Raw genomic sequence first — 26,514 nt, forward strand, 5'->3', positions numbered from 1 at the left:
GATAGGTGGACATGAGTGTGTGTGGTGCCAGTGGAATCAGATCCCTGGAATTACAGGTGGTTGTGGGCTCCCAGTGTGGGTCCCAGGAACCTAACTTATAGTCACATGCTTTCCTAACTGCTGAGCCATCTCTCCCGCCTACATCACAATTACTTTATATGACAATTTTGAAATGTTTGTTGATTATCCTCAGAAATTGCAATTGTCAGTTTTCTGATTCCCTCGCTGCATATAAGCCACATAAAATGTGCATTTGTCTTGTCGAAAATAATAGATGATTTGTAAGAATATAATTTCTGGCTGAGCTTGGGGGTGCAGACTTGTAATCTTAACCCCAGCAGGAGGATCTCAAGTTCAAAGCTAGCCAAGGCAAGTTGGTCAGACTGGGTGTCCAAAGTAAGATCAGATAAGAGGACAGCCTGGATGTATGAGGGCCTCAGTCCAGTCCCAGCTCTACCAACAAATAGAAAAGCTTGAGGATACATTTGCTCAGTTTGTCACAGGCTGTTTTGAAATAAATGCCAGCTGTAGTTTCATCCCTTAGATTTTATGGAGTTAGCATTCATGCACAGGTGACATTTATTCATTCTACTGAAACATTTTCAAAACTCTGACTAATCCTGCAGCTAGCTATTTACCTTTAATTATTTCTACCCCATTTTGCTTTATTTCGTGGAAATTTGATTTTTCTCATGAAGGTAACCAAGCAGAGTTTTCCTTTTCCTGGCCTCTTCATTCCTAAAATGCTGAGTTACCCATGACTTTCCAAGTGCTTTTAAAATATAATTAATTAGGCTGGTTCCCATGATTATTTAGAAATCAGACATTGAACTCACCCACTGCAGATATGTAAATGCTGTGTCTGTTCAGATATACCTGGTAATATATCTGTTTGCTCCTTAGAGCAGCTGCCATTTGTCTGAAGTTGGTATTCTGTGTAAAGACATAAAATAGGCACAAAATGTTAGAATTCTGTTGCAGAATTATGAAGATGAGACATCCAAGATGGACATACAAACCTCAGCTTAAGTCTTCGGGGTATAAAATTTGTCTTCACCATGCTTAACATCTGCTCTCTTATTTTTACAAATATATGTCCCTGAAAGCCTGTGCAGTGTGGGGCCATCTGTCTCACTCCCCTGCGCACATGAGGCTGGTATAACTACAAATGGCAGAGGACAGCTGTATTTACACCTTTCTGTTGAATACCTCGAAGCATCTCTTGGAGGAAATACGGCCTCTGATGGCAACAGCTGCTGCTTAGCTCTGATGCTGAGCTCAGAAAAGGCAAAGGAAGACCTAGGAATTATTTGATTTTAGAGTTCAGTCATGTAAACGGGGTCTGGTACTGGAGGACTGGAAAGCCCCTTACCCATCATTGTGTTTGAGCTCTTTTCCTCACATGTATGAGGCTCTGGGTTCCGGTCTTTGTTTCATGAGGGAGGGAGATAGGGAAAGAAGGAAAGCGATATTAGGGATTGTTTTTAGGAGATTAGGTTTTTGTGCTGGAATTATGAACATTTCAGTTGGTTCAATTGAATCAAATGAGAATACTTTTCATTGCTGAGTTATAACACATTTTTCATTGTGTTCATTCTTTTTCAAATCTGAGATAATATATGTAAATTTTGTGGACACAATAAGAATGCCGTAAATGCTAGAAAGAGGTTGGACTTGTTCTGTTGTTGTTTTTGTTTGGTGGGAGTTGTGGGCAAAGACTATAAACATTGAGAATGAAGTCACTTCATTGTTTTTACCTGGTTGACCCCTATTGGAAGTGAAATATGACTTATTCTTTCATGGCAATCTAATCCCTTTTTCCCCACCTTCACATATCTTCATTTCCTTGTGAGTATCTTGAAAATGTGGGCTATCTTCTTTTAAAAAAAGAATGTCTATCATATGTAGCCATAGCTTCTCTTGTAGATACTTGCACTAGTTATCATTTTCGTACATAAGTTTCTTCCTATGAAAAGAAACCACCTTTGTGGGTGTTTGCAAGGCCAGCAATTCTTTGAGCTCATCACCTCATTTAAGTCTGACCCACTGTTTAGCCCTTCTGAGACACACTTAATCAATAGGTATACATTTCTCACAGACATGGAGGCACTTAATAGCATTTATTTGAACATCTCCAGCTGATTTTTGTAAAACAAGTTTCTCATCAGCTCTTGTCAGAGTAAATGACATTTTCATATATTTAATGTAAAATCCATTCCTTATTTTAATTCCGTTCAATTCAGTTCACCTTGGCTTTTTTGGACCAGTCCATCTGAGCCCCGAACCTTACAGGCTAAGTTTGGTTCCAGATATAAAATAATAGAGTGTATTTTCATTTGAGTGTGTGTGCTTTTGTCTACATGTGTAATATATTTACCATAGTTTGAGTTTCTAGTTTTTGCGCCAAATAAGTAGAGTACTTAAGCCATACCACAGTTTATTACATTTTGCTGTAAATCTGTTTTATTTTTTTTATTTGAAAGAAGTCAACTATATACCATATTGAAAGTCAGCAGGCATAGAAGTCGACAGAAGTTTGACATTATTTATGCTATGCTAGTCTCTCTTCTGTTGCATATGGAAGAACTTCAGCATTATCTGTGTTTTTCTAATGTAAATCTTTTACATCTTGAGTTTGTAATTTAAATTGGCATGCCAAATATGTCTCAAATTAGTCAGCTGTCTGTTTCAGCTTCAGTTTGTCCTACAGATATGCAGATTGAAAACCACCAGTGCCATAAGACCTGTCTGGTAGGGAGCAGTTACAATTCAATTAATGAACAAATTAAAAGCTGGAAATTACAGCAGGGCTAATTTGCAGCAATGGGGGAGGAAATAAAGAGCTCACATCATTTGCTGAAGAGAAAGAGGTACACACCACAGCAGTAGAGGCTTCAACCTCATGTGAGAGCTATGCATGTGATGTGCTGTAGCTTTTTCTCTCCTGTGCAGTTTCCATCTCCATGGGCTCATTCCGACCCTTCCTTTTTGGTTGATCACAGAACTTGATCTGCTGAAGAACAGTATGAGAGTTTTATGTGTATATATGTAAATCTCCCAAATTCCAGGTCCAGAGAAGGACCAACAGGCGTGAGCAGGCTGGTACAGTGTGTAGTCGCAGCACTGAGGACACTGAGGCAAGATCACAAACTTGAAAGCAGCATAGACAGCTTAGAAAGCCACTCATTCAGGGACTCATCCCGGGTCTACTGATGATTGGTGAAATCTTTTACCACTGGAATCAGGTTATAGAAGTTTGAGTATGTTCAATACAGGCAGCTGTGAGCCACCTGTGAGTGCTTGTAACCAAGCCCAGGTCCCTGGGAAAAACAGTAAGTGCTCTAACCACTGAAAAACCTCTTCAGCCCCCTTTTAAAGTACTATAACCATTTTGTGAGATTCTCTGAGAATTCCTTTGAGAATTAATTGCCAGGTGATTTATATTAGTCTGTAAAGAATTCTCTAATAATCATTGCTGGATTTTTAGTTCATTGAATAGTTGATTTTTCTTTGTTTTTCAATTGGAATCCAGATCAACAAGAACATCTGTATGACATGGAGCAGGTTTTATGTGGTGGTATTGTAAACTAACAGGGACTTGCATATTCTTCATAGCCATCTCTAGTGACCTGAGTTTAGTCTTCGTGTTACCCATTACACCCACTCATATGCTCTCTCTGTTCTCACTACCTTCACCACAGTCCAGTAGGAAACTGCAGCTGTGGGCTTTCAGAGGCGGCTGTATGAGGGGAGTCTTAGGTGAAGACAGCTGCATCACGGGTCCCGACTTTGTGACTTCATGTTTTCTTTCTTTTGCTCCCAAAGAAAGATTAAGCAAAAATATTTCAAAAGAAGAGCAGCTGACACCACCCTCAGTCAATAGTGGTGTGAGTCTCTGCACTTCTTTGGATCTTTCACATGTATGTGGCAGAGGTCCAATTTGCTCGACTAGGCAAGAAGTGGGCAAATATGAGTTGGATGCATGCCAAGCCTACACACCAAAGTACATTCTCACTCTGTCTCCAGCCCTCCTCCTCTGGAGGAGCTGTTGGCCTGTACTTCATTTCTGGATGGCAGTAGATCCTGATATCTGTAGAGACGACCATGCCACTGCTCAGAGCCTACTCACTCTGTGACTGTGCGTGTGTGTGTGTGAGGGGGGAGCCTATGGTAACACCCTGTAGCTTCCTGGGAAGAAAACCAAGGTTTTATTTTGTACGTTTTCTTAAATTATGCTTTTATTCTATAAATTAAGAAACTTAAAACCCAGGAGAAGATTTTTTGTGGTGAATGTCAAGTTCTTACTTTAGTGAGTTGTTGTTTGTTTTTTATACTAGAGACAGATTTTGCTCCATTTTTGTTTGTTTGTTTTTTATGTTAATGGAGAAGTCTTTTGCAGAATGAGCAGACAGTTTCAAAACAAACTTTTAAGTTCTTTATCCTGCAAATATGTTTGTATCTGTGAATATTCGGGTATTCAGTGTGCCTGTCAATATTTAGCTCTTAGCTGTGTGCTTTATCTTGCCCAGTTCGAGGGCTCTGGGTAGGTCTGTATACACAAGGGCAACATGAGGCTGTTTCAGATGTCAGCATTTCTACAAAATCATTGAGAGTGTTGGAGTATTTGGGTGTTCTACTTAAAGTAATTGAAATAGAAGGTGAGTACTGTCTGCCAACAAAAGTCCCTTCATTTCCAATGTATTTCTGGCATTTTGAAAAGGCTCTGCCCTCTTTTTTCCTGCTCATTGGTGCACAGGGTCCTTATGCTATAGAGACTTAAGACAGTTCAGGTAACCTCTTGTGACATACCTGTGCTGTTTTAATTAATAAGTCTTAAATCCAAGTAGATATGACCAGAATTTTTCTTCCATGTCATATAATGGAGTAAGCAGTTGGGCTACATTGGCCTGACTCAGTAACATTTTGGAAGTTTCACAACATAGACTCCCTAGCCTCATCTCTGACAGTAAGAAATGCATTTACCCTGCACTGTAGCAAAACCCCAGCGCTAGTTCATGCAATGTTGAGGGAATAGTAACTTGTCTTTTGAAAGGAAATGAATGAAAGCAAACACTGCGTTTATTCCCTTGTTCTTTCAATCTTGTTTTTATGACTTGTTTCCCTGCAACTTAATGATAATGTTTTGTGGGTCTCAGAGAAAAATGATGGAAGACAGTGCAGATTTTCCTGGTTCTGTCCTTACCAGTAACTAAACCTTTAAAGGTTACAAGAGTTCTGGTTGGCCTGAGCCTCCCTGTCTTCCTTTCTCTTTTCTCCCTTCCTCCTCACTTCCCTTTTGTCACATGTGTCATTCCTCTGTCTCTCTTCTCCCCAGTTACTGCCCATGTCTCTCAGTCTGTCTTTGGTATCTATTGCATTTTGAAACCAGGAATCATGCTTACTGTTGTGAGAGCATTTTGCTTAACCTTTAATTTTTCTGGAATGTACTCTGTTTGGAAATTAATGCTAATTGGCAGGATTATCTTTCGCCTTAATGTTCCAGTCTCCAATTTTCAAAAGGGAAATAACCATGGCTTACTAATGTGTGTTCCCTTCAATTTCTTATGTCTTCCAAATGTCAGATGTCATAGTAAAGAAAAATTTTTTTAATATAATTAAATCACAGAGCCCTATTTGTGCATAAAATATTGGAAACTGAATTTGAAGCATAAAAAAATTTATTCTTGAATTCTGACTCTACATGCCCAGCGGTATTTTGAATGTCCAGCCACGTACAGGTAGGTTGAGGAGGCAATATTCTTGCACTAGTTTTCTGGAATGTGACAAGAAGTAGAAACCAATCCATCGTTTTTCCTGATGACCCACAGAACAACATGACATTCAGCTTCCTGCAGTTTAGCGGCTTGGAAACTGTGGTTGAGAGACAGAAACTGGGAGCACGTTGTCGCGTTGTAGTCCTGGTGTCCTTAGCTGATAGTATTTTGGTCACATGTAGTAATTGTTCTTCACCATCTGATTATCCTATTTAATTTGTAGTTTGTGTTTAAGGGCTTCAGGCATGTGTTTTATTTTAAATTGGAAGTGTTGCAGGGGTGCTCCAGAAAAGGGGGAGAAATAGAAAAAATTCAAATCTACATGTCTATGAAAACTAAGGATCTTGTTTCTATACTTCATTTATTGGTTCATCACAGCACATATGACATTATTGAAATGATGATTAATTTGACTTTTATCACACTCTAACAGTACGATATACATGTATTTGCTAATGTTGAATGAATTTTTTTCTAATTTTTTTGTGCATTTTCCCCCCTTTTCTACCAAGGCCTTATCTCTTTGGAGCGGGGTGTTTTTCCATAAAAGCTCCATGGTGAGTTCCCGTTCAGTCCCGCATGCCTAATTCATTTGCTGTACTCTCAAAAAGTAATTGTTTTATGATTTGTTTTCAGTTGCATGTCCTGATCACAGATAGATGCACTGAGTCAGTGGACAAGTAGACATGAATGTTGAAAAAGCAGTTTTTAAAAAGCAGTTTCTTTGGTCTTACTTAATCCTTCAAAATGTTTTTTTCCTACAAATATCAGATTTGGTTTTTGTTTTTAAGTAGAATTCTTTTGCCACACTGGAGAATAATGTGACATGTCTAGCCCCAATTTGAGAGCTTCGAATATAAACTTCCTTATGTATAGTGCTTAATACTAGAGAGTGAAGTTTGTTTTTAAACGTAATGTAGTGATGGGAAGTTGCAGTTATTTTATTTGTTCCCAGAAGGGCTGCGTTGAGCTCTGCTTAGAATAGATTAGGTATTTAAGGAGCTGCAGGATAAAGGAATGTGACATTCTATTGAACCATATTAGACAAGTTTGTCAGCTGAAGGCATGGAACCCACAGGGAAGAGTGTACGTCGTAGTTTCATTATCAGTTTGAGTATGTTAAGGATCTGACATAAAATGCTGTAGTAATTAGGAGCAGGGTTTTAGAATAAAGCTGCCTTGCTCTTACATATTAGCTTGTACATTTACAAGCACTGTGATCTCAAATACCCTGGAACTCTTTGTTGCCTGCTTTTCCTATGTATGCAATGAAACGAACAGTAGCCACTGTTCTGTGGGTTTACTGTGGGGATTAAATCCGCTGCAGTGCCTGGAGACAGGGCAGGTAGTAGCAACTCATTTCAAAGTAACTACTCTGAGGACCGACTCTTCCAGGTTGGACAGCCTGTCTGAAAAGATAATGTGCTTTGCCTCTAGCCAGGGTCTCGTTACATAGCCCTGGCTAGCGTAGAACTCCTATGTAGACCAGGCTTGACTCCAGCTTGCCTCCGCTCCCTAGTGCTGTGACTACAGGCATGTGCCAGAATCTTTTATTTTTAAGGACATATGAGGCAAAAGGAATTTTTGAAAAAATGAAAGGTATATGAACTTTTCACATCTGCCTGTTCCTCGTGACTGCTAAGACTTGTTCACTGTGCTCTGTTGTGCTTTGAAGAGTTTTTTAACTGGACCTGTGCTACACACATGGAATTGTAGCATCTAGGAGGCTGAGGCAGTAGGACAGCCAGTTTAAGTCCAGTTTGGGACATGTCCTGAGAGTCTGTCTCCAAAACCATCCAGTTTTGCAGGTGGCTGTCGTTTCATGGAACATATTCAGTGCTGCTGCTCCCTAGGAGCAGCACTTTTCATTATCATATAGGGCTAGTTGATAGAAAATGATCTCCATCACATACTCACCTTTATAATTCCGCATCGTAACTGAGACAGCATCAACAATACTGTTCTTAACAAATTTAGAATATTCAGAGAGAAACCCTCTGAAAGTTCATCTTTCTTTTTATAAACCAGATTTGTGCTCAAAACTATTAAGATACATGGATTTTGCTGGCTTAGAGTGAATAGGGCATTATAAATGCCACATCCAAAATATGATTAAATGTCTTTGTGTACTAAATGTGGAATTTAATTCCATTCGAGGATGAATTCCTCATTCTAAGTACAAAGCAAAGAGTTTCAGCATGTTAATAAAGATTGAAGTTTTGACTTGCAACTAAAGATGGAGTAACAAATGTATGCTAAATAAGAAAAGTCCATTCCCCCAACAGCTTATGTGTTCCTCACATTTAAGCAAAAGCACTTGTCAACCAGAAATGATTTGAGGTTGAAACAAGATTAAAAGAGCCAGATTAAAGAAAGGGATCTATGAAATACGGTCTACTTTAAATCACTGCCTGTCTTTCAGAGGACTGCTTTGTGGTTTGTTTGATGCCATCGTTAGCTCACAAGAAACTCGTTTTTAGTCACTTACACTAGACTGAAAGGTCCTCCTTTTAAATATGTTACATTACCAGGGTGCATGTTTTTTCCATTAAGATCTTAATGAAACCTCAAATTAAGGCAGCAAAATGAATATAGATTTGACAACTTCTTCCATGTTGTTTATGAGGGCTGCTTTGTTTCCGCAGCCTTTGCTGCTTTTCCACGATACCTAACATTCAACTTGAGAATGTTTTTATTTACTGCTCTAAAATAAAACATTATGCTAAATAAGTATGTTTATAGTACATCCAGTTGTAAGGCAATACATCTATGTTGGATGAACATGAAATCTTTACAACTTCTTTTAAAATGTAAATTTCTTACAATTTTCATAAATTAGTTTTGTGTTACAACATTTGTACCTAGTTAGGGTTTTTGCTTTTGATACGTCACAGTTTGCACTAATTTCTTATTCTTCAGTAAAGGGCTTTTCTTATGAGTGTCTTTTAAAACAGCATTTTTCCCTTTGATATCACAGCAGGCTTGAAATGAAATGATACAGAACATTGTAGGTAGCCAAGGAGTTTCCAATGGTTTCTATATTTACGTAGACTATTGGCTTTTGAATGACCATTGACATTTTTGTTGTTGAGACCAAATCCCTGTAGCCTATGCTGGTCTGAAAATGACTGTGTAGCCCAGTCTGCCCTCAAAGTTTTTAAAGTTCTCCTGCCTCAGCCTGTTGGGACACTTAGAGTGGAATTTTAATTTCTGTGTTAACAATATTGTTTTAGTGTGCATGTAGTGCTGGGTCTTATTATGTTGTTTCTAAAGTGCTTTCCAGAAGTTGTGTGTGTGCACAGCAGATAGTCAAGGTTATGTCGCAGAAAACCCCTTTGTATTATTTCCATTCTTAAAGAAATTTAATTTATAGATGGAATTGTAGTCATTGTAGTCAGTTTTGTTTTTAAATAAGTGTTCTCCGAGAATTCTTGGCCGAACTGTAACCCTGTTCTTTGCCAGTATTGGAAATTTTCACAGCTTTATTCTTTTGTTTTCGTCTCTCTTAAACCTTTAAGAATAACTTTTGCCACCTTAGCATAAGCAAATTAAGGTGGATTGTTAATGTTTTTAATTATTCAAAATAAAATAGTTCTGGTTGCCTCTCAAGTCTAATGTTAGGATAAAAATTCGAGAAAATATCTGAATCCTTTTAGAAAGCTTTATCACACAGAAACTAATAAAGCTCGTAAAGAAAACTAATTTTTTCATCCATTGAAATTCTTAATGTTTGCTTCCACTCAAACTCAAATATTAACAATTCACTTACGTCCTTTAAAATAAAAGAAAGGATGCTCTGTCTGAGCTCTTGCCACTATGTCCCTCTCTCAGCCCCTTGGGCTTTAGGTCTGCTGAGTGGGCCTCCTACTGCTGAAGCCTTAGGTCCCTGTCTGTGGCGGTGCATGGCACAGCTATCTGGGTGGAAACACGGTCCTTTATTTAGAAAGCAGGTGTCTCTAGAGTTAAGGGTTTTGCTGTTGCTGTTTGTTTGTTTCTGTTTTTTCTCATTTGCATTCAGTTGTAAAGCAGGCAAGAGAAATTCAGTTTAATCTAGATAGTGAGGAGAGCTTTATTCCAGTATTTGGGAAATGGTAGGATATTAGTGAGCTGGCATTGAGAAAATAGTTTCCATTCTTAAGCCTTTTCTCAGAGGAAGTGACAGAATTAAACTCCCAGTTTTTGTTTACCACTGTGTTTATTTTGCTTTGTGCTTGTGTGTTCTGCTTTTCTCTTGGGTCCTTAGCAGGGCTTAATGCATGTGGTACCCTATAATTGTTATTGTGTTGTGACTGGCAAATGTGTTCATTTCATTTTTCTTTATGTTTTTGCTGAAGAATCAGTCCAAGTGTTCAATGTAGTGGAGAGGCCAGAGGTATCAATAGGAACTTGTCTGAAGGACTGCCTGTGTGCTGTGCTCTTCCATATGTCTCCGTATAAACTGTCAGTGTGCATGCTATATTCTGCAGTACGTCTCTTTAAGCTCATGAATGAGTCTGTATATCAATCCAGTTCAACTTCTGTGCAACAATTAAAATGGAAGTACTATTTGATATCATCTTAAATTGACCAGTGTTCTCTTGATTGGAACTTGTTGAGAACCAGTTTTGAGGAGAAAGATGTTGAGAGCACGCAGGAAAGAGGTTAATGTTACAAACTTTCCTGTGTAGGTCAGGTCAGGAGTCTGAAAGTCTGCACGATTTATAGGGCTGGCCCTTTTCTGTTCCATTACTTATGTAAGTGCTTTCCTTCTTTCATTTTTCTGTCAACAGAAGGTTATTTTGTGATAGAAATACTCTGGGTCATTGTGGAAAGGGTCATGTGCAGCCTGCTGCAGACACACATGGGCAGACTTTTGCTCTTACGCGTTCGTCCATATATTTTTTTAAATTAAGATTATTGGCAAGCAGAGCCGGGGTTACAATTCCTAACTTTGAGTAGATCACATCAAAAATGTTTTCCAAGTAGCAATCTTTTTTATTATATTATCTTTTTATTTTTCTAGAATATTTATACATGCATTCACATATTTTGTGATTCTGTTTTGCTTAAATGACAAAATCATGCCAGATGTTGACGAATGGAAATAACTTGATACGAACTAGCTCCCTTAAGTATGTTTCCTCCCATGTTCAGCACCGCAGCATGTGATGAGCATGGAAAAACATGATCTTTATTCAGCTTGACTTTGAAATCATGAGATCAATTGATCTCTATCACCAGATAAAGGCTAAATGATGAAATATAGGACCAAAATAATAAATTTTTTCAAGAATTCTACATAACTTTACCATACAATACTGTTTCTCATCACACATGTGAGTTTGTATACAAACTCAGCACTGTGTTGGTGCTGGCTTTCAGAATGTAATTATGTGAAGCCTATAGAAGTATAATAAAATTTGGCTGTTGCCAGGCTTGGTAGAGAGTAAGATGATAAATGTATAGAATGTTCTCCAAGCATACATTGATGCCCTATAATTTTTCCACTTCTCCTGATTCTGTTAGAAAGCTGGTCTTTTGTCCCACTACTTTTTTTGAGTGTGTTTAAATACTTTAAAGGAACCATAGTATCTTCTCTCAAGAAAAGGCAGAGCCACTTCTTATTATTACAGGGTTAAATAACTCCAACCACTGCAAAAGTCCCATCCAGTAATTTTCAAACTTGAGCTTTTTTCTGCGAAGCTTACTCGTACTCCGTAGTATCAGTGGTTCCTGTTGGTCTAGTCCCACAACTTCACACACTTCCTAGAGAGACTCTTTATTGGAGGCTGAAAAGATAAAATGAGTTAAAAATTCTGAGTGGCTTCTCTCTCCTCTTCCCCTTAGCCTTCGAAACCCCTAAGGGCTACAGGAGCCGGGGGGATGTCACCGATGGCATCACAGGAGCTTGTCAGCTCAGTGTTAGGAGCCCAGTGATGGAGTGAGAAGTGTTGGAGGGCAGCACACAGTCTAAGGTAGCACACACGGAGAAGCACAGCCAGAAGTTTGGCGACCCAGATAGCAGGGGAGCGCGCACCTGTGCTAGAATATCAGAGGAAGGACAGTGCTGTGGCCTCGCTGGTGGGCAACTGTGTCAGAACACATATGCTGAGGAGATGTGTGGGACCACACCCATGACATCATTCTTCAAAGACTGATTCTGTGAGGCTGGCCGCAATTGGTTTTTATGGTGTGGGTGTGTGTGTGTGTGAGTGAGTGATTTTGTGGGAATGATGTGTTCAGTGAGTATTAATGAGTGGTTGAAAGCAGTAGCCTTTTTATACACTACCACGTGCACTATCATGGATTTGGTTCAAAATGGAAGGCAGGCACAGACACACACGCACACACACACAAACACACACACAGCGAAAGCACAAGTGTCAGTGCAAAGATCATAGGAGGTTAGATGCAGGGGAGTTAGGGGTGCTGCAGAGACGGGGTAAGTGAGAGTACTAAGGCACTGTCTGAAAGATAAGCGAGCTCTGTGAGCTGCAGATGGAAGTGTGCTGAGTGCTGTGACATGTGAAGGTCCTACCCCTAGGCGCCTGTCTGCGACCCTGGTGCCCTGCTTGCTTTCACTAGCCGTGGTTCTCAACTATGAATACACAACGTAATCTGCTGGGGACATTGAGGGTACTCAAAAGATTAGATTTGCACAGATTGTTGCAAAATTTTGATTTATGACATCTTGGATGGGACATGATTAGTATTTGCTCAAGTATCTGAGAGGTTCTCAGTGGTTCTGCTCTGGAGGCCAGACTGTGAGAACAAATGCAGACCTTAACTCTACACAGTAGGCATTCCCATTTATATTATAGTCTGAGCTCGGAGTGGGAAATTACTTAACTGAAAGTGGCATAACTAATGAATGGCAGTGGTAGGACATTCCGCTTCAGGTTTCTTCTTGACTTGAGAAACCAGTCTTCTCATTCCAGTACATCTAGTGAGAGTTCATTAGATAGAAGGGCAACAGAAGTGGCAGTCATACTGGTTCACAGTAGGACCCACTGCAGAGCTGAGCTTCATGTGTCCATCCAGGCCCACCCTCTTGCCAGTGAGGTCATTTTTTGGGCTCTGAATTAAAGGAAAATCTATGAAAGGTGGGTGAATAATTGCTAGTACATTTGATAATTGACAAGAGAACAGAAATTCAAGATTTGAAAGAAGATGAATGCTCAAAGTAGAACATAGTTATGAAAATGTGTCTTGAGCAGTGTAGGAAAACAAATTCTTAGTACCCGTGGTTAGGGTGAGCTCCCTCAGTCACAGCAAAGTGGGAACAGATTTGTGTTTGGTAAACTTGCAGTATTTAGCTCTATCTTGATCTTTTCCCAGATCAAAACAGTTAAATCATGAATCCAGGAAGAAAAGAAAGGAATTTAAATGACAGCTCGGAAGGTGGCTGGCTCTAATTGCAGTAGGTCATTGCTTTAGATCTTCTAGAGTGTTGATTCTGCAGAGCAGCAAGGCTTCAAGCACTGCCAAGTCTTTATTTGAATCATCGCCATTTCCGTGCATGTTTCTAGATGGGTAGACTCTTGTCTTGATGTCAGAATGAACTGTTAATGTTGGAGATACGACCACCCCTTCTTTACTCCATTTTATAGTTTCCAGTGGAATGTTTACCACCTGAAAGGATTGGCTGTAATTCCGAAACCAACACCCATTTCAGAGGACACTGTCTTACTGTGTTGCCTAGGCTAGCAATAGAACTGGGACACAAAAACAGCATGCCGCCTGCCTCGTGCTCTCAAAGTAGCTGGGACCACAGGCTAGTGCCACTACTCCCAACTCTGTTAACCAGACTCTTCAACATTGATACCGTTGAAACTTCACCCCATAATATCATCTAATACCACTGGCCAGTCATTCTTTGAGGGAAAATGCATGACTGTGCTGTAACGTCTGAATAGTTAGTGGTAGGGCTTAATTTGGGGGAAGTATTTCATGATCTGGAGTACTGTGGTTTCATCACGGTAATTTTTAAATGTCGTTTTGCTTTCTAGCAAAGTCAAGCCACCTCCACAAATTTCACCGAGCAAGTCGATGGGTGGCGAGTTTTGCGTGGCAGCAACGTTTGGGACCTCTAGGTCGTGGTTTGCAAACAACGCGGGTCTGAAACGGGAAAAAGGTACGTGATTCATTGATGTTCCGGTTTATCTTGCAGCATTTCACCTTTTAGAACACAGAGCCAGCAGCTCCCCTAGAATGATTTTATAACCAATAGCTTACTACTTTTTATTACATAAAAATTACTAAAATAAAAAAAATTCTTTTTATCTAGCATGTCTTTCCTAACTAGTCATGTCTCGCAAAGAATTAAAAGTAGTTTCTCTCACAAATGGAAAGTAAATTTACCATCCACAGATATTTTTATTTATTTTTGAAACAAAGTCTCTCTTTGTACCCCTGGCCGTTTTTAAATCCAATTTGTAGATGAGGCTGTCTTCAAACTCACCGAGATCCACCATCCTCTACCTGTCTAGTGCTAGCATTTAAATTTGTACAGCCTCACACCTGGACCCATTGGCGGATTTTTGCCTTCGTTTTCTTCAATGGCGCACACATTTTGTCTCAGGGCTGTCAGTGCTGTACCCGCTCTATTACTTTCACATTTGCACATGCTAATTTCACAGTATTGTCTCTGAAGGAGGAAGGGGAAAATCTTTGTCAGCTCTGTTTTACTGATGGGAGACTTGGAATCAACCAGTCTTGCTAATGTTAGCTACTGAATAGGTGTGTGTATGAACGCATTTGCCTGCAGGAGATGCCCCATGGTGGAAGTTACAGGTATTTTTGGGCAGCTTGATGTTATGCCGGGGACTGAATTCACCCTTCTCAAAGTGTAGCAATTGCCCCTAAGCTGCTGCCACCTTAAAACAAACCAAACGCAGAGGCCTAAAAGAAAACAAAAAGGCCAGTCTGTTAGATGGCAGGTTCTGTGGCTATTGCTTCTTTGAGTTGGTTGTATTACTGTTCTTATATTTTGTTTTTAATTTAAAATTATTTTTAATGAATTTAAGTGCATGAATGTTTTGTGCTCATTTAGTATAGACACCAAGCACATGATGGTTTGGAGCCCCTGTAACTGGAGTTACCAGCGCTAGTGAGCCATTGTGTGGGTGCTGGGAATTGAACTTGGGTCCTCTGCGAGAAGAATGAATGCACTTAACCAGTGAGCCATTTTTTCAGCCCCAACTGCTAAGTTTTTAATCTCTGCCTTGATCACCAGAATCAATACCTGGAATGTTTGTATAAGTATTGTATAAGTATTATGTGATTCTTTATCATCTATATATATAGAGAGAGCTTGGATTTAGGGTCTTTCTGTGGTTTTTGTATAGAAGAAAATGTCTACATTCAAACACCAAGTATGTGGTTTTGAATGTTATGATTTCTCCCTGATTATTGTCATTCAACTAGGTCACACGCTGGCTTTTCCCTGGAGTTGGTTTTGTTTTTGGCAAAAATGGCTATGCTCCCTGCTCACTGTTGGCAGTCAGACATCAGCCATTTCCCTGGTTCTCACCTTTCACTGACCACTCCCTTGTAATCGGACCTTGGAACAACATGTCTCTTCCCAGCTGGGAAGGGTTCTGTGGAGTAGCTAAGCCTCCCATTTTCTTATCCCATCTTTATTTTTTTGTTACTGTCTTTGGTTTAATGATGCTATCGGAAGGACTTTTTTGTTATTCATTGAAACCTGCAAAGCTCGATTTCAGATGCTTCTCCCTTCTGTCCTAATTACCCCTTTAGCTTACTACTCTTTTATGTACCACTGGCTGGTCATTGGCTATTTTTTTCAAATCAGCTGTAATTGATTCGTCTGACACAGAGATAAGATGACCCACACAATGTCCATAAGAGATCTTAAGTTCTCCTCAGCTTACTGTAAAACGTGAGCCTGAGCACGGAGGCTGCTGGGGCACTGAGCACGTGTGTGAGCCTTACAAAGTCACTGCGTTACAGCTGACCCCACCGCTGCTATCTCCAAGGATGACTGGCCCTCCTTTACTACAGCAGCCAGTCATATCATTGAGGAATAGATTAAGGACTAGTTTGAGGAGGGTCTTTTTTTTTTTTTTTTTTATTGTTCCCGGTTTACTGGCAAATTTAGAGAAAGCAACAGTAAATTTATTTGCTTTGTTGCCCATTTGTTTTAAACTCTGTCACGAGAGTGCTGTATCTATTTCAACTGAGGACCTGCCACAGACAAGTAATGTGGTTTTGTTTGTTTGTTTTGATCCAGATGTTAATAATTGTTTTCTGTGTGTAAGCACGTGTGTGTGTGTGTGTGTGTGTGTGTGTGTGTAGGTGTAGGTGTGTGCATGCATATGTCTGTGCCAGAGTGTTGTGCTCTATGATTCTCTGCCTTGTTCCATTGAGGCAGAGCCTTCCTGAGCCTGGAGCTCATTTGGCGGCCATTTTGAGCCTGGAGATTCTCCCTCTCTTCCACTCTTCTGTGCTGGATTACAGGCATGCATTTGACTATGCCTTCTGGAGGGCTTTTGGGGGGTTTTGTTTGTTGCTGGAATTTGTGGATTCATATTCATGCTCTAGCATTTGTACAGCACCCACTCATATCTGGTGAGCCTCTTCTCTCTTGGCTAAACTTAATCTCCCAAGAAAATATAGTTGAACTGTTCAAATGACTTAGTAGCACACATAGCTACATGTGACTTGCAGGTCAGTTGTTCAAGCCAGAGTAATTAAATTTTATTGGAGAGATCATTTGTTCTCTGGTGGTCCTTCCATGTCCTACTCCATATCACTTATTTTTCATAATAATGGGAAAGTACATACTATAACATAGTGCTTATCTATACTACAACTATTAGCATAATGATGTCATTGTTGGAACAGTTGATCTCTGACAGTGTTGCGGCATGTTCGCTGGCATCTGCTTATGCAAGGCACCTTCAGAGGCTGTGCAGACGCCATGGGACAAAGCTCTTTCCAGTTTCTTTCAGCAGCCCCGCTGCACACAGTAGGGTCAATAATCTCAGAAGCCCCCTGTGACCTATCTGTGCCATCATTATGTGTCTTGTTCTGATTCTCTTTTTGCAGATCAGTCCAAACAAGTTGTTGTTGAATCTCTTTACATCATCAGTTGCCACGGGACCTTAGTGGAACACATGATTGAGCCCCGGCCAATCAGTACTGCTCCCAAGATAAGTGACGACACACTACTGGAGATGATGACGTCACCCCGCGCCAGCTGGACACTTGTTAGGTAGTCCTCCCCTCCTCCCCCCTGGCCTCCTCATAGGAATATGTGTTGTCATATCTCAACATATATACCTGGCTGTGGATCATTCACAGGGATACATTTACTTGTATATATGATTTTCTGTCTTGACCTTGTCACTAGAATCTGGAACAGTGAGATTAAACACTGTTGCCTGGCTTCTTTAGCCTGGGCAGACTTAAGTCCATTTCTTTTTCACTGGCCAGGGCCTACATGCAGTGAAATATAAGCACTGCAAGTCATATATGTGCCCCTCTGTGGTCACTTTTTCCTAATCAGATAACGAAATCCTGCACCAGAACTTTCCAGGTCTCGTTCAGCTCTAGCTTTTTATTGCCCGTCGGATGATGAAATCATGTAATATATTATCTTTTGTGTGATTTCTTTCAGTTAGTGTATTTTACGGGTGCATATTAATGCAATCTCTTGTAGGCATAGCACATCTTGCTTACCATTCATTAGCTGGAGGACACTGCCACTCTGTTTCTGTAAGCATTCCCGCACAGACTTGTGCATGGTGAAATTTTGCAGTGCTCCAGGGATGTAATCAAAGAGTATCTCTGTTCGGGCTTTGTATAGTCCTGACATGAGCCTAGCCTTTAGTGGCTCTTTGAACATGTGTTCTTGATCTCTTCTTACAGTCTCACATGCTTGTCGGAAATAATGCCATTAAGGGAACCAGGAACTATTACAAAGAGATTCTAAGGTCTCCTTAAAGTGATCATCCAGGATACAATGGCCAGGCACTCTGGAAAGGTTTAAAATTATCTCAATGCATCCAATGCGTAGAATTTTTATAAGCTAGTACAAAGAGGAAGAAATGAAACTTGGAATAAAACCCACTTAATATAGTGAATTGTGCAAGGGAGGAAAGAAAACCAGTCACCCGGCATGTATGAAAGGAAACAGATAAAATGGATATGAAGATGACCCTTCTCCTTTTGACATTTTAAAGTAGTGTATTGATTTTCTTGAGGCTCCAGTATTCTTTACTAGTATTCACTGAGGGGGATTGATCTGGTCAGTATCTGATTTATCAAGCTTATTTAAAATCAGGCAGATCTAATTAAACTTTCGCAGTCTCTTGAAATAGCTGATTAGATCCAAAGTAAGTTGTCTATTTACACAGTTCCTTTCTTTTCATCACTTTTAATTACTTTGTTTCTTATTGCACATGTCTAACACTGGTCAAAAATGAGGTAGAATGGCATCTCTGTAGTTGCGTTTAAATACTGCCCTTTCTCTCCTCTCTACTTCTGATAAGGCTATGTTGGCTTCACGTTATCTGTGTGGCACATTGCACCTTTTTAGTTTTAAAGTTCCTGGCCTTGTGTGTCTAGTTAAAGAGCTTTGCTTTTATTGATTACACATTGATTTGTCTGAGTCTCTATCAGCCTCTGCCAGTGATTTACATCCCCTCTCTGAAGCCTGAATATTAATATTCTTCTGCTGTTTCCTTAGAACGCCTCAGTGGAATGAACTGCAGCCTCCATTCAATGCGAATCACCCTCTCCTCCTGGCCGCAGAAGCAGTGCAGTATTACCAGCTCCTGCTGGCTGGCTGTGAGTACACCTCTTAAGTTTATGTCTTGTGCTTCCTTCCAGATCATCTTCTCAGAATTTTCTGCCTTACAAAGCGTATTTGTATATTATCAGTCCAGGGGCCATAGTTCTTTGTTTTTATTTTTTTGAGACAGGGTTTCTTTCTCTGCTTTTATAACTCCCGGAACTCACTAAGGAACCCACTCACCAGGCTGGCCTCGAAGTCAGAGATAGCCACCTGCTTCTGCCTCCCAAGGGCTGGGATAAAGGTGTGTGCCACCAATGTCTGGCTAGGGCCATGGTTGTTAAACACCTATATGAGTATGGATTTTCAGCTGGCATTTTTTCTTCCTATGAACTAGAACTCTGAAGAGGTGTGGAAAAGACCCAAACAAACAACAAAACAAAACTACCTACAACGTGTGACATAACAGGATGTGCAAACAGGTTCACTGAGCCTGGGACTTGTTCCTTAGAATAAAAACAAGCAGGTGTTACCCAGAATACCATGGCAGCAGCTTCTGCCTGTTGGGCAGCTTTGTTTGGACTTCTTGACGGTCCCAGCTTCATTGGGTTTGATGCTGACAGTGGACCAGGGGCTAGCACATGCTTCTCATCTCAGTTGGTTTCTTGTGTTTCTTTTGCTATAATATTTATAGTCTACTTTGTCTTCATAGATTTTAAAATGCTTTACAGTTATGATTCATTTGTGTGGAATATACTGAATCACAATTGAACCTGATGGCTCTGAGTACTGCATGCTTTTAAAATTTTCTAAAAATTAACAACAACATGTTTTTAAAGGTGGTTCTTGTGCTCTGTGTAGTATCTTGCTAATAATTACTGAGCTTGAGTTTAAATATTTGTACAAGTGTTTTATTTTGTTTTATAATGTGTTACATATTATACTGTAATCAGGAAAAATTTATAGGCTTTACTCTACAGTTATGAAATGCCACAAGTAATAAATAGTTGGCAGTCTTGCTCTCATGTATTTGAACTCTGCTTTTCTAGCTCATATTTGTCAAGTGCCTACTATGTGTCAGACACAGTATAAAGGACAGTCACCTAGTGTGTTAAGCTTTAAGCTGTAGTATTCAACTGGAGAGAAAAAGGAAAGTCAGAAACAGTGGGATAAATGTCTCCTGCTGTGAGGAGTGTGCTCTGAAGTATGAGCAATCGCATAACTGGTGAGATGCAGCATGGTGGGGGTGGATGAGGATTTCAGGTTTGCTAGAGAGATGGCTCAGGGGTTAAGAGCACTGGCTGTTCTTCCAGAGGACCTGGGTTCAATTCCCAGCACCCACATGGCAGCTAAAACCTGTCTGTAACTCCAGTTCCAGGGGATTCTGACACCCACAGAAAACACATAGAAACAAAACACTAATGTAAATAAATAAATAAACAAATTATATTTAAAAAAAAGAGTAGAGTATATAGAAGTTCTTTCTAGTTTTTAAATCATATTATCAGGTGATATCAAACAAATGTGGCACATATGATTGTAAAGAAAATCTGTTCGTATTTTTGAATTAAGTTTTTGGTTTTTGGAGACAAGGTGTAGTCCTGACTCTGTATTCACTCTGCAGACTAAGATGCATTCAAACTCAAAGATCTACCTGCTCCTGCTGGGATTAAAGGTGTGCGCCACCAGGGCCCGGCTTTATTGCTTTTTTATAAAAAGCAAAATGCCTAATTATTGAATTATGTGTGGTTGACTAACTGAGTTTTGCTTTGTTGCTTTAATACCCATTAGTTCTAATTAGCTGGCAGACAGTGATAAGTTGGAAGTGTTTAAGAAGATAAAGGAAACTTAAAAGCTACAACTACATCTCTTTATTTTTCATACCAGAGAGAAAGCTTATCGATATTCTTTGACTGTGGCTGCCCCTAACACTTTCCTCCAGTTTAACAAAACCCACAGCTACGATAACTAGCCATCAGGTGCTTCCCTGCTAAGCAGTGACATGTTCAGAAGCCGTGTGTGCATTGGAGGTTGAACCTAAGGCCATGCACATAGTAGGCAAACACTGTCCCACTCAGTCCTTGCACATGGTCGGTAAGCTCTGTCACTAATGCCTTGCGCATACTTGCTCTACTACCAAGTCTCCTTTCAGCACCACTGGGTGCCATTTCCAAAGTTGAGTCTGCTCTGCCAGATCCTTCTACTGCTGTACACCGACTATGTAAGTGTGTCAGGTGCTGAAGGCAGGCGTGGCAGCAAGCACCTTTACCAGAAGAACCCTCTGTCAGGCTTCCGTCACCTCTGCAGTGCGAGAAGATGGTTTGGATTTTAAAGGTTTACATGCACACCCAAGGTGTTTGCCTAAGAGTTTTGGACTTGCCATTGTGTTACATAACTCTGGGAAGATACTCCACCAACTACAGCACACTTTTAACATTTCTGGTGGTGTTGGTCTCTTTGGTTTTAGTTACTCAAATTAAAAATCACCGTCGTGATGTGTTGTAGAGCCCTTGTCTTTAGTTGCTGTGTTCTGTGATTGGTCCCTGGCAATGAAGGTTGTGGGGGTTTACCATTCATACAATTCAGAGATATTCTGAGAACTATCTTTTAAAATTATTTTTAATTTAAATATAGCATTCAAATGTAAACTTCATAAATGTTGCAGGGTTATTTTGGGTTTTTTTATTCTTGTTGTGTTTGGTTTTTGTCATTGGATCTATAGAAATGTGTAGCAAACTCCGGAAATGATATACTAATTGGCAAGGGTGATGTAAATAGAAATAGGAAAGAGCCTTTCTCAGGGAGAAGAGAACATGCTGCAGGAAGTTAGCAAGGACTCCCCACGTCATATCAGATACACTCTTCTCATAAACAGTTTGTTCCACACTGAAACAGAGATGCAGCTGAGGGCAGAGAGTAGAGACCTGCCTCCACAGACTTCTTACCCTCGGTTAAGATGAAGCAAGCAAACCCTCCAACGTCTGTGTGCCTCACCATTGTAGTATTCAGGAGAAGACCAGAGTGGAGGAGTCCTATCAGACTTCGTGGAGGACAGGGTCATGTTCAAATGGCTCACTCAGATGTCGTGGTGAGGTTGAGATAACATTCGAGTTGTTTGTGGAACAATTAAAGATTGTTATTTTCAATAATTTAAGAAAGCATAATAGATCATGAATTTATGTGCAGATCTTGGTGTTTAGGTTAGTAGAAGTAAAAGTGAAGAATATATATATATTTTTGGACATAATTCTTGGTGAAATGTTTATTGATACTGTGGCAGAGCTGGAACAGTCACTCATTGTTTAGAAGCACTTACTGCTCTTCCAGAGGACCTGAGTTCAATTCCCATCATCACATCAGCCAGTTTATAATGGCCTGTAACTCCAGCTCTGGGAGTCTGACATCCTCCTCTGGCTCCCAAAAGTATCACACTCCCAAAAGTATACACAGAAATATATTTATAAAAAATAGAATAAAATTATTGTAGATATTAGGGATTTAGTCTTGATACTATGTTTTTCTTTAAAAATAAGCTCTTTTCATTGCCAAAACTGAAACTAGACCAGCAACCATTAATCAGCTCTGAGTACCACCACAGAGGACTCAGTAACTTTTTCTGTAGTCTGCTTTCCACCTTCAAAATTGTAAATTTAACTTAGGGCCTAAGGATTATATTTTTGGAAGCTTATTTAGAGGACCAGTAGTATATGAAGAAGTCACTAAGCTGCAGCATTGTTTTCAGTTGCATTAGTGGGTCCAATCCCATCAGGGAGAAAGTATCAGACTTTGGACCACTTCCTAAATAATGTACTGTCATATGGTCCCATGTGAACACATACTCCAATGAAAAAAATCACAAAGATTATACAGTATATTGAACCAAGGAAAATTGAAACCAGAGCATATACCTGTACGTTAGAATTTTGTTTCTCCTTTAAACAAAGGCTTAATTGCTAGTTTATGACACAGAGTTTGATAACTTTCAAGGAAATTATGCCAAAGAGGGAAAAAAAAGCAACCTCAAACTTTTACATAGTTCCATGGTGCTTTGTGTGGGGTGGAAGGAAAAGAAGGCTGTATCTCTGGAAGCCTGTGCAAGCTAACTCTTCATTTTGATGCAACAATTTTCTGTGTGTGCGTGTGTGTGTGTGTGTGCGCGCGCGCGCGCGCGCGCCGCGTTGCGCAGGCACATGCATGTGCACAGATATACCTGAAGAGGCCAGAAGATTTTGAGTCACGGATGTTGCAGGTAGTGGGACTCACCAGATGTGGGTAAGAGGGACCAAACTCAGTACTGCTCAAAAGAACTGCAAGTGCTCTTAAGCACAGAGCCGTTTTTCCAGTCCCCAAATAGGATACCAAATTGAAAAGACCCTTTGTACAAGTTAAATGTGTGTTTCCGAACCTAAAAGGAACAGTTTTCTATCTTCTCAAAGACTACAGCCCACCCTGGAGGGAAACCAAAGCAGCAAACACTGCTTACTAGCTGCTCGGCTATCCTTTCTTACGCAGCCCAGGCTCACGTGCTTTAGGGTGGTGTTGCCCACAGTGGTTGGGGCCCCTGTATCAACTAGCAGGCTTCAGATGTCTATCCTGTTAGGGCATTGTCCTTAAGAATTTTAATGCTTTATAGGTTGAATTCTCGTCAAAATATCTAAAGTATCTTATGGGCCCCTTTAAAATAAAAAAAGTATATATATATATATATATATATATATATATATATATATATATGTATGTATATACTTTTATATATTTATATATATATATATACTTATATATATATAAGTAATATTGCTTCATATTTAAAAAGTGAAGAATAGGGGCACGATTACAGTCAGATCAAAGCAAAGCCAAAAGCCAATAGTGTAAAAAGCACCATGTCAAATACATGGGTCTCCCTCATGATCTTCCATGCTCCAGAGCTCCTGGGTGCGTGCAAACACACACACACAACTTGTCTTGTATGCCCAGGTCAGCAATACTCCATACTTGCCACTATCCTAATTGTGGACATCCCATGGTCTTGACAGTGCCAGTATCCTGGGATCTAGTATTGGGCTTCATTTTATTTTACATATAGTTCATTGATCAGCTTATAAGTCATTCATCAATTTTTCAAAACAAAAGTGGTATTTACCAAGTCAGTGGTATCTTGGTCTTGTGATAGGGGTAGAAGATACAGGATGAAGAATGTACATGTAGGATGTCTGAATTCAGGAATCATTAGTCTAAGCATCTTTATTTCCAAATACATTGTATTCTGATAGTCTGACACATAGCATCCTCAGAGTATAAAGAGTCACTGTTTTTGCAGTTGAGTAGAGATATCCTTTGACTCATGTCTTTGATTGACATTGTCAGTGCCAGGAAAAACAGCTTTATATGCAGCACTTTTCTTCTGAGCTGCTCTCTCTCAATGTCATATTCTATTAGTCTGACATCCTGGATTGCATTGCTGTTGTGCTATGTACCAAGTGTGGTGGAGGCACTCAACAATATTTCCTTGCATTGTCCATTATAAATATTTGCCCAGTACTGGGGAGAGGTGGAAAAGGAAGAGTAAAATGTTTTTCTCTTGTAGAGGAAACTTGTGATGTAGGGCTTATTTAAAGACTATTTATAGTCCATTGTTGGCCGCAGGGTGTGTCATTCGGCCCTGTATAGTTTGACTCTTAATAGTGATTTACATTTGAATGTTTTCAGTTGCCATATGCCATTCCACAGAGAGATTGTTTTCATGAAATGGTGTTTATTTCCTGTAAGATTCTAAAGGTTGGAATCTATAGGGCCTCAGGTGGACCATGTGCGTTCTATAGCTTGGATTAACCTTATTAAATTATTAATTCCTATTGTGAAAATAGTATTATATGGTCACCTGTAACCTATTTAAATATGAAAGTTTGGATTATATCAACCCCTGGACTTGGCGTACAAGATTCCATTTGTTTTCATGTCTTTACATAGATCATCAGAATAAATTTTGTACATGCAAATCACGTTCTTGTCATTACTTTAAAAAAAAAACTGAATGAAACAAAATAACCTATAAGCATCTGTCAGTGTTGCAGCATTCTATGTAAACTCTCACAGTATCTCACTGTCCTGTCAGACTGTTTTACAACCTGCTGTTTTCCAAGAGTGGTTCAGAGCAGGCCTTCTTCCATTGATTGTACTAATATTTATTACAGTGAATTGGCAGATTTCACTGATATCAGTCATTGATTGTGATAATGGAAAATATTGGCCAGAAATCTGTAGTCCCTTAAGGTCTGTGTTTCTTGTGTCATTTACACTGTTCCAGTGATTCTTAAATAGATCCTGCTGCCATGGATTTTGCTTTGTCACAGTTGGACAGGAGGACAGAAGATAGAGGGTATCAGCAATGTATGTTTGCCATTTTTCTCAAAACAACATGGTGCTGGAATATGATGGCAGGGCTGGGCTTGTCTGCAGTAACGTTGGTATTGGCAGGAGCTCATGGTTTGATGTGCCATCGCTTCCATCAGTGAGGTTAATTGCTAATAAATGACTAAATGGGAACTTAGGGGGATGCTACAGCTGTCTGCACTGTACCAAGAGCTCTGGCGCCATTTCAGGATTACTATTTGTATGTGTCTGTCAGGGTTAGAAGACAGTCGTTCCTCTCAGTTTCAGCCTTCTCTATAGAATTTCTGTCAATTGTTTGACTCCATTAAGTGTGCAGAGGAAATAAAAGCCTGAACAACCAATCCACCAGGGGCTGTGGATAGACCCTTTCTTTGTCCATCCTCAGAGCACTGCATTAGGTCTCATTATCCATTTATAATAAGTGACCTCTGCCCTCTGGGTCATAGAAAAATATTCAATGTGCTTTTCTGTCACATGGGGCACCTTTCTCAGCAGACATAAAACAATGGGGTGGCTGATGGTCTGGAGGACTAGTTTACATTGCAGGTTTTAAAATAAATACACAGCCTTGTACCAAGTCTGTCTGGTCAGTTTTCCCCTTTGCTCTTCTCTGATTCCGATGGGGCCAGTGAGGGCCTAATATATAGAACATTGGGAATCCACTGAACTGGCATCCACCCTGGACTCAGGGGTGGCAGCCATAATCTGAATACAGTGTATAGAAATGTGTTTCACATAATAAATGCAGGGAGTACAAGTTTTCTCTTTCTGCATATGCAGATGGTCTCTGGAAAATTCTTAGTTAAAAACCATAATAGTGCACAAAGCACAATCTCTCATTTATATGAAAAGCCCCAATATAACTGTGTGGGATAGAAAGTTGATTTCAAAGTAGGGATGAGGGGTGAGGTGGTAAAAAGATAAGGGCTAAAGGATACAGGATTCGGGATTCCTAATGAAATCTCCTTAATGTTGTAAACTTGCCTGTGTTTTTGAACAGTGACATCTGTAAATGTTGCATTCATACTTTAAACAAGTAAATAATAAATTTTATTTCAACAAAACATTTTAAAATGACAGTCTTAAAAAAAAACCATTTCAGTCTTGTGCTCCAGTTGCTATTGAACTACTCTCCCTCTGAATACTGTGGAAAACTTGAGGTTTCTTTTGTGCTGTGAAATTTGGAGCAGATTGCAGGAAGCACTGCATAGTCATAGCTTTGTTTTCAGTTCGTAGTTCATAGACAGATGGGGGTCAGGAAGGAGATAGAAGAGTGAGTTTGGCTTAAGCATGACCATGAGTCCAGGCACGGAATTTTCTCTCCAAACCAGTTACAGAAAACCTAATAGTTGTTAGCATTTTCTCCATGACAAGAATTAATATATTAACTGGATTATAGCAGCATTTGACAAACTGCTTACTAAATACATCAAAATTGATTGTGCATTCTTTTTTTGAATTGACAAATGGCTGCATTAAGAGGGGGAGGGAAATCCATTAATTATAGCTGCTCTCAGCTATGGGAAACATAATCACATAAATATGGATCTTGCTACAGCAAAGATCTGCCCTCCCAGGGTTTTTTTTTTTTTTACACGTGTATCCACACCTCCT

At 39.8% G+C, this 26,514-nt stretch overlaps 1 protein-coding gene across 1 annotated transcript in view; it reads left to right on the top strand.

Annotated features, from left to right (window-relative positions):
* Bcas3 (BCAS3 microtubule associated cell migration factor) overlaps nt 1–26,514 on the top strand; it is a 440,143-nt gene that overhangs the window by 152,279 nt on the left and 261,350 nt on the right. The window contains exons 18-21 of the mRNA XM_055619572.1: nt 6,287–6,331; nt 13,763–13,887; nt 16,824–16,989; nt 18,466–18,566. Coding sequence (XP_055475547.1) covers nt 6,287–6,331; nt 13,763–13,887; nt 16,824–16,989; nt 18,466–18,566 — 437 coding nt within the window. The remainder of the gene's footprint in view (nt 1–6,286; nt 6,332–13,762; nt 13,888–16,823; nt 16,990–18,465; nt 18,567–26,514) is intronic.

The sequence above is a fragment of the Psammomys obesus genome, unplaced genomic scaffold (genome assembly GCF_907164565.1).
Source record: "Psammomys obesus unplaced genomic scaffold, mPsaObe1.curated_primary_1811, whole genome shotgun sequence".
Lineage (NCBI taxonomy): Eukaryota > Metazoa > Chordata > Mammalia > Rodentia > Muridae > Psammomys > Psammomys obesus.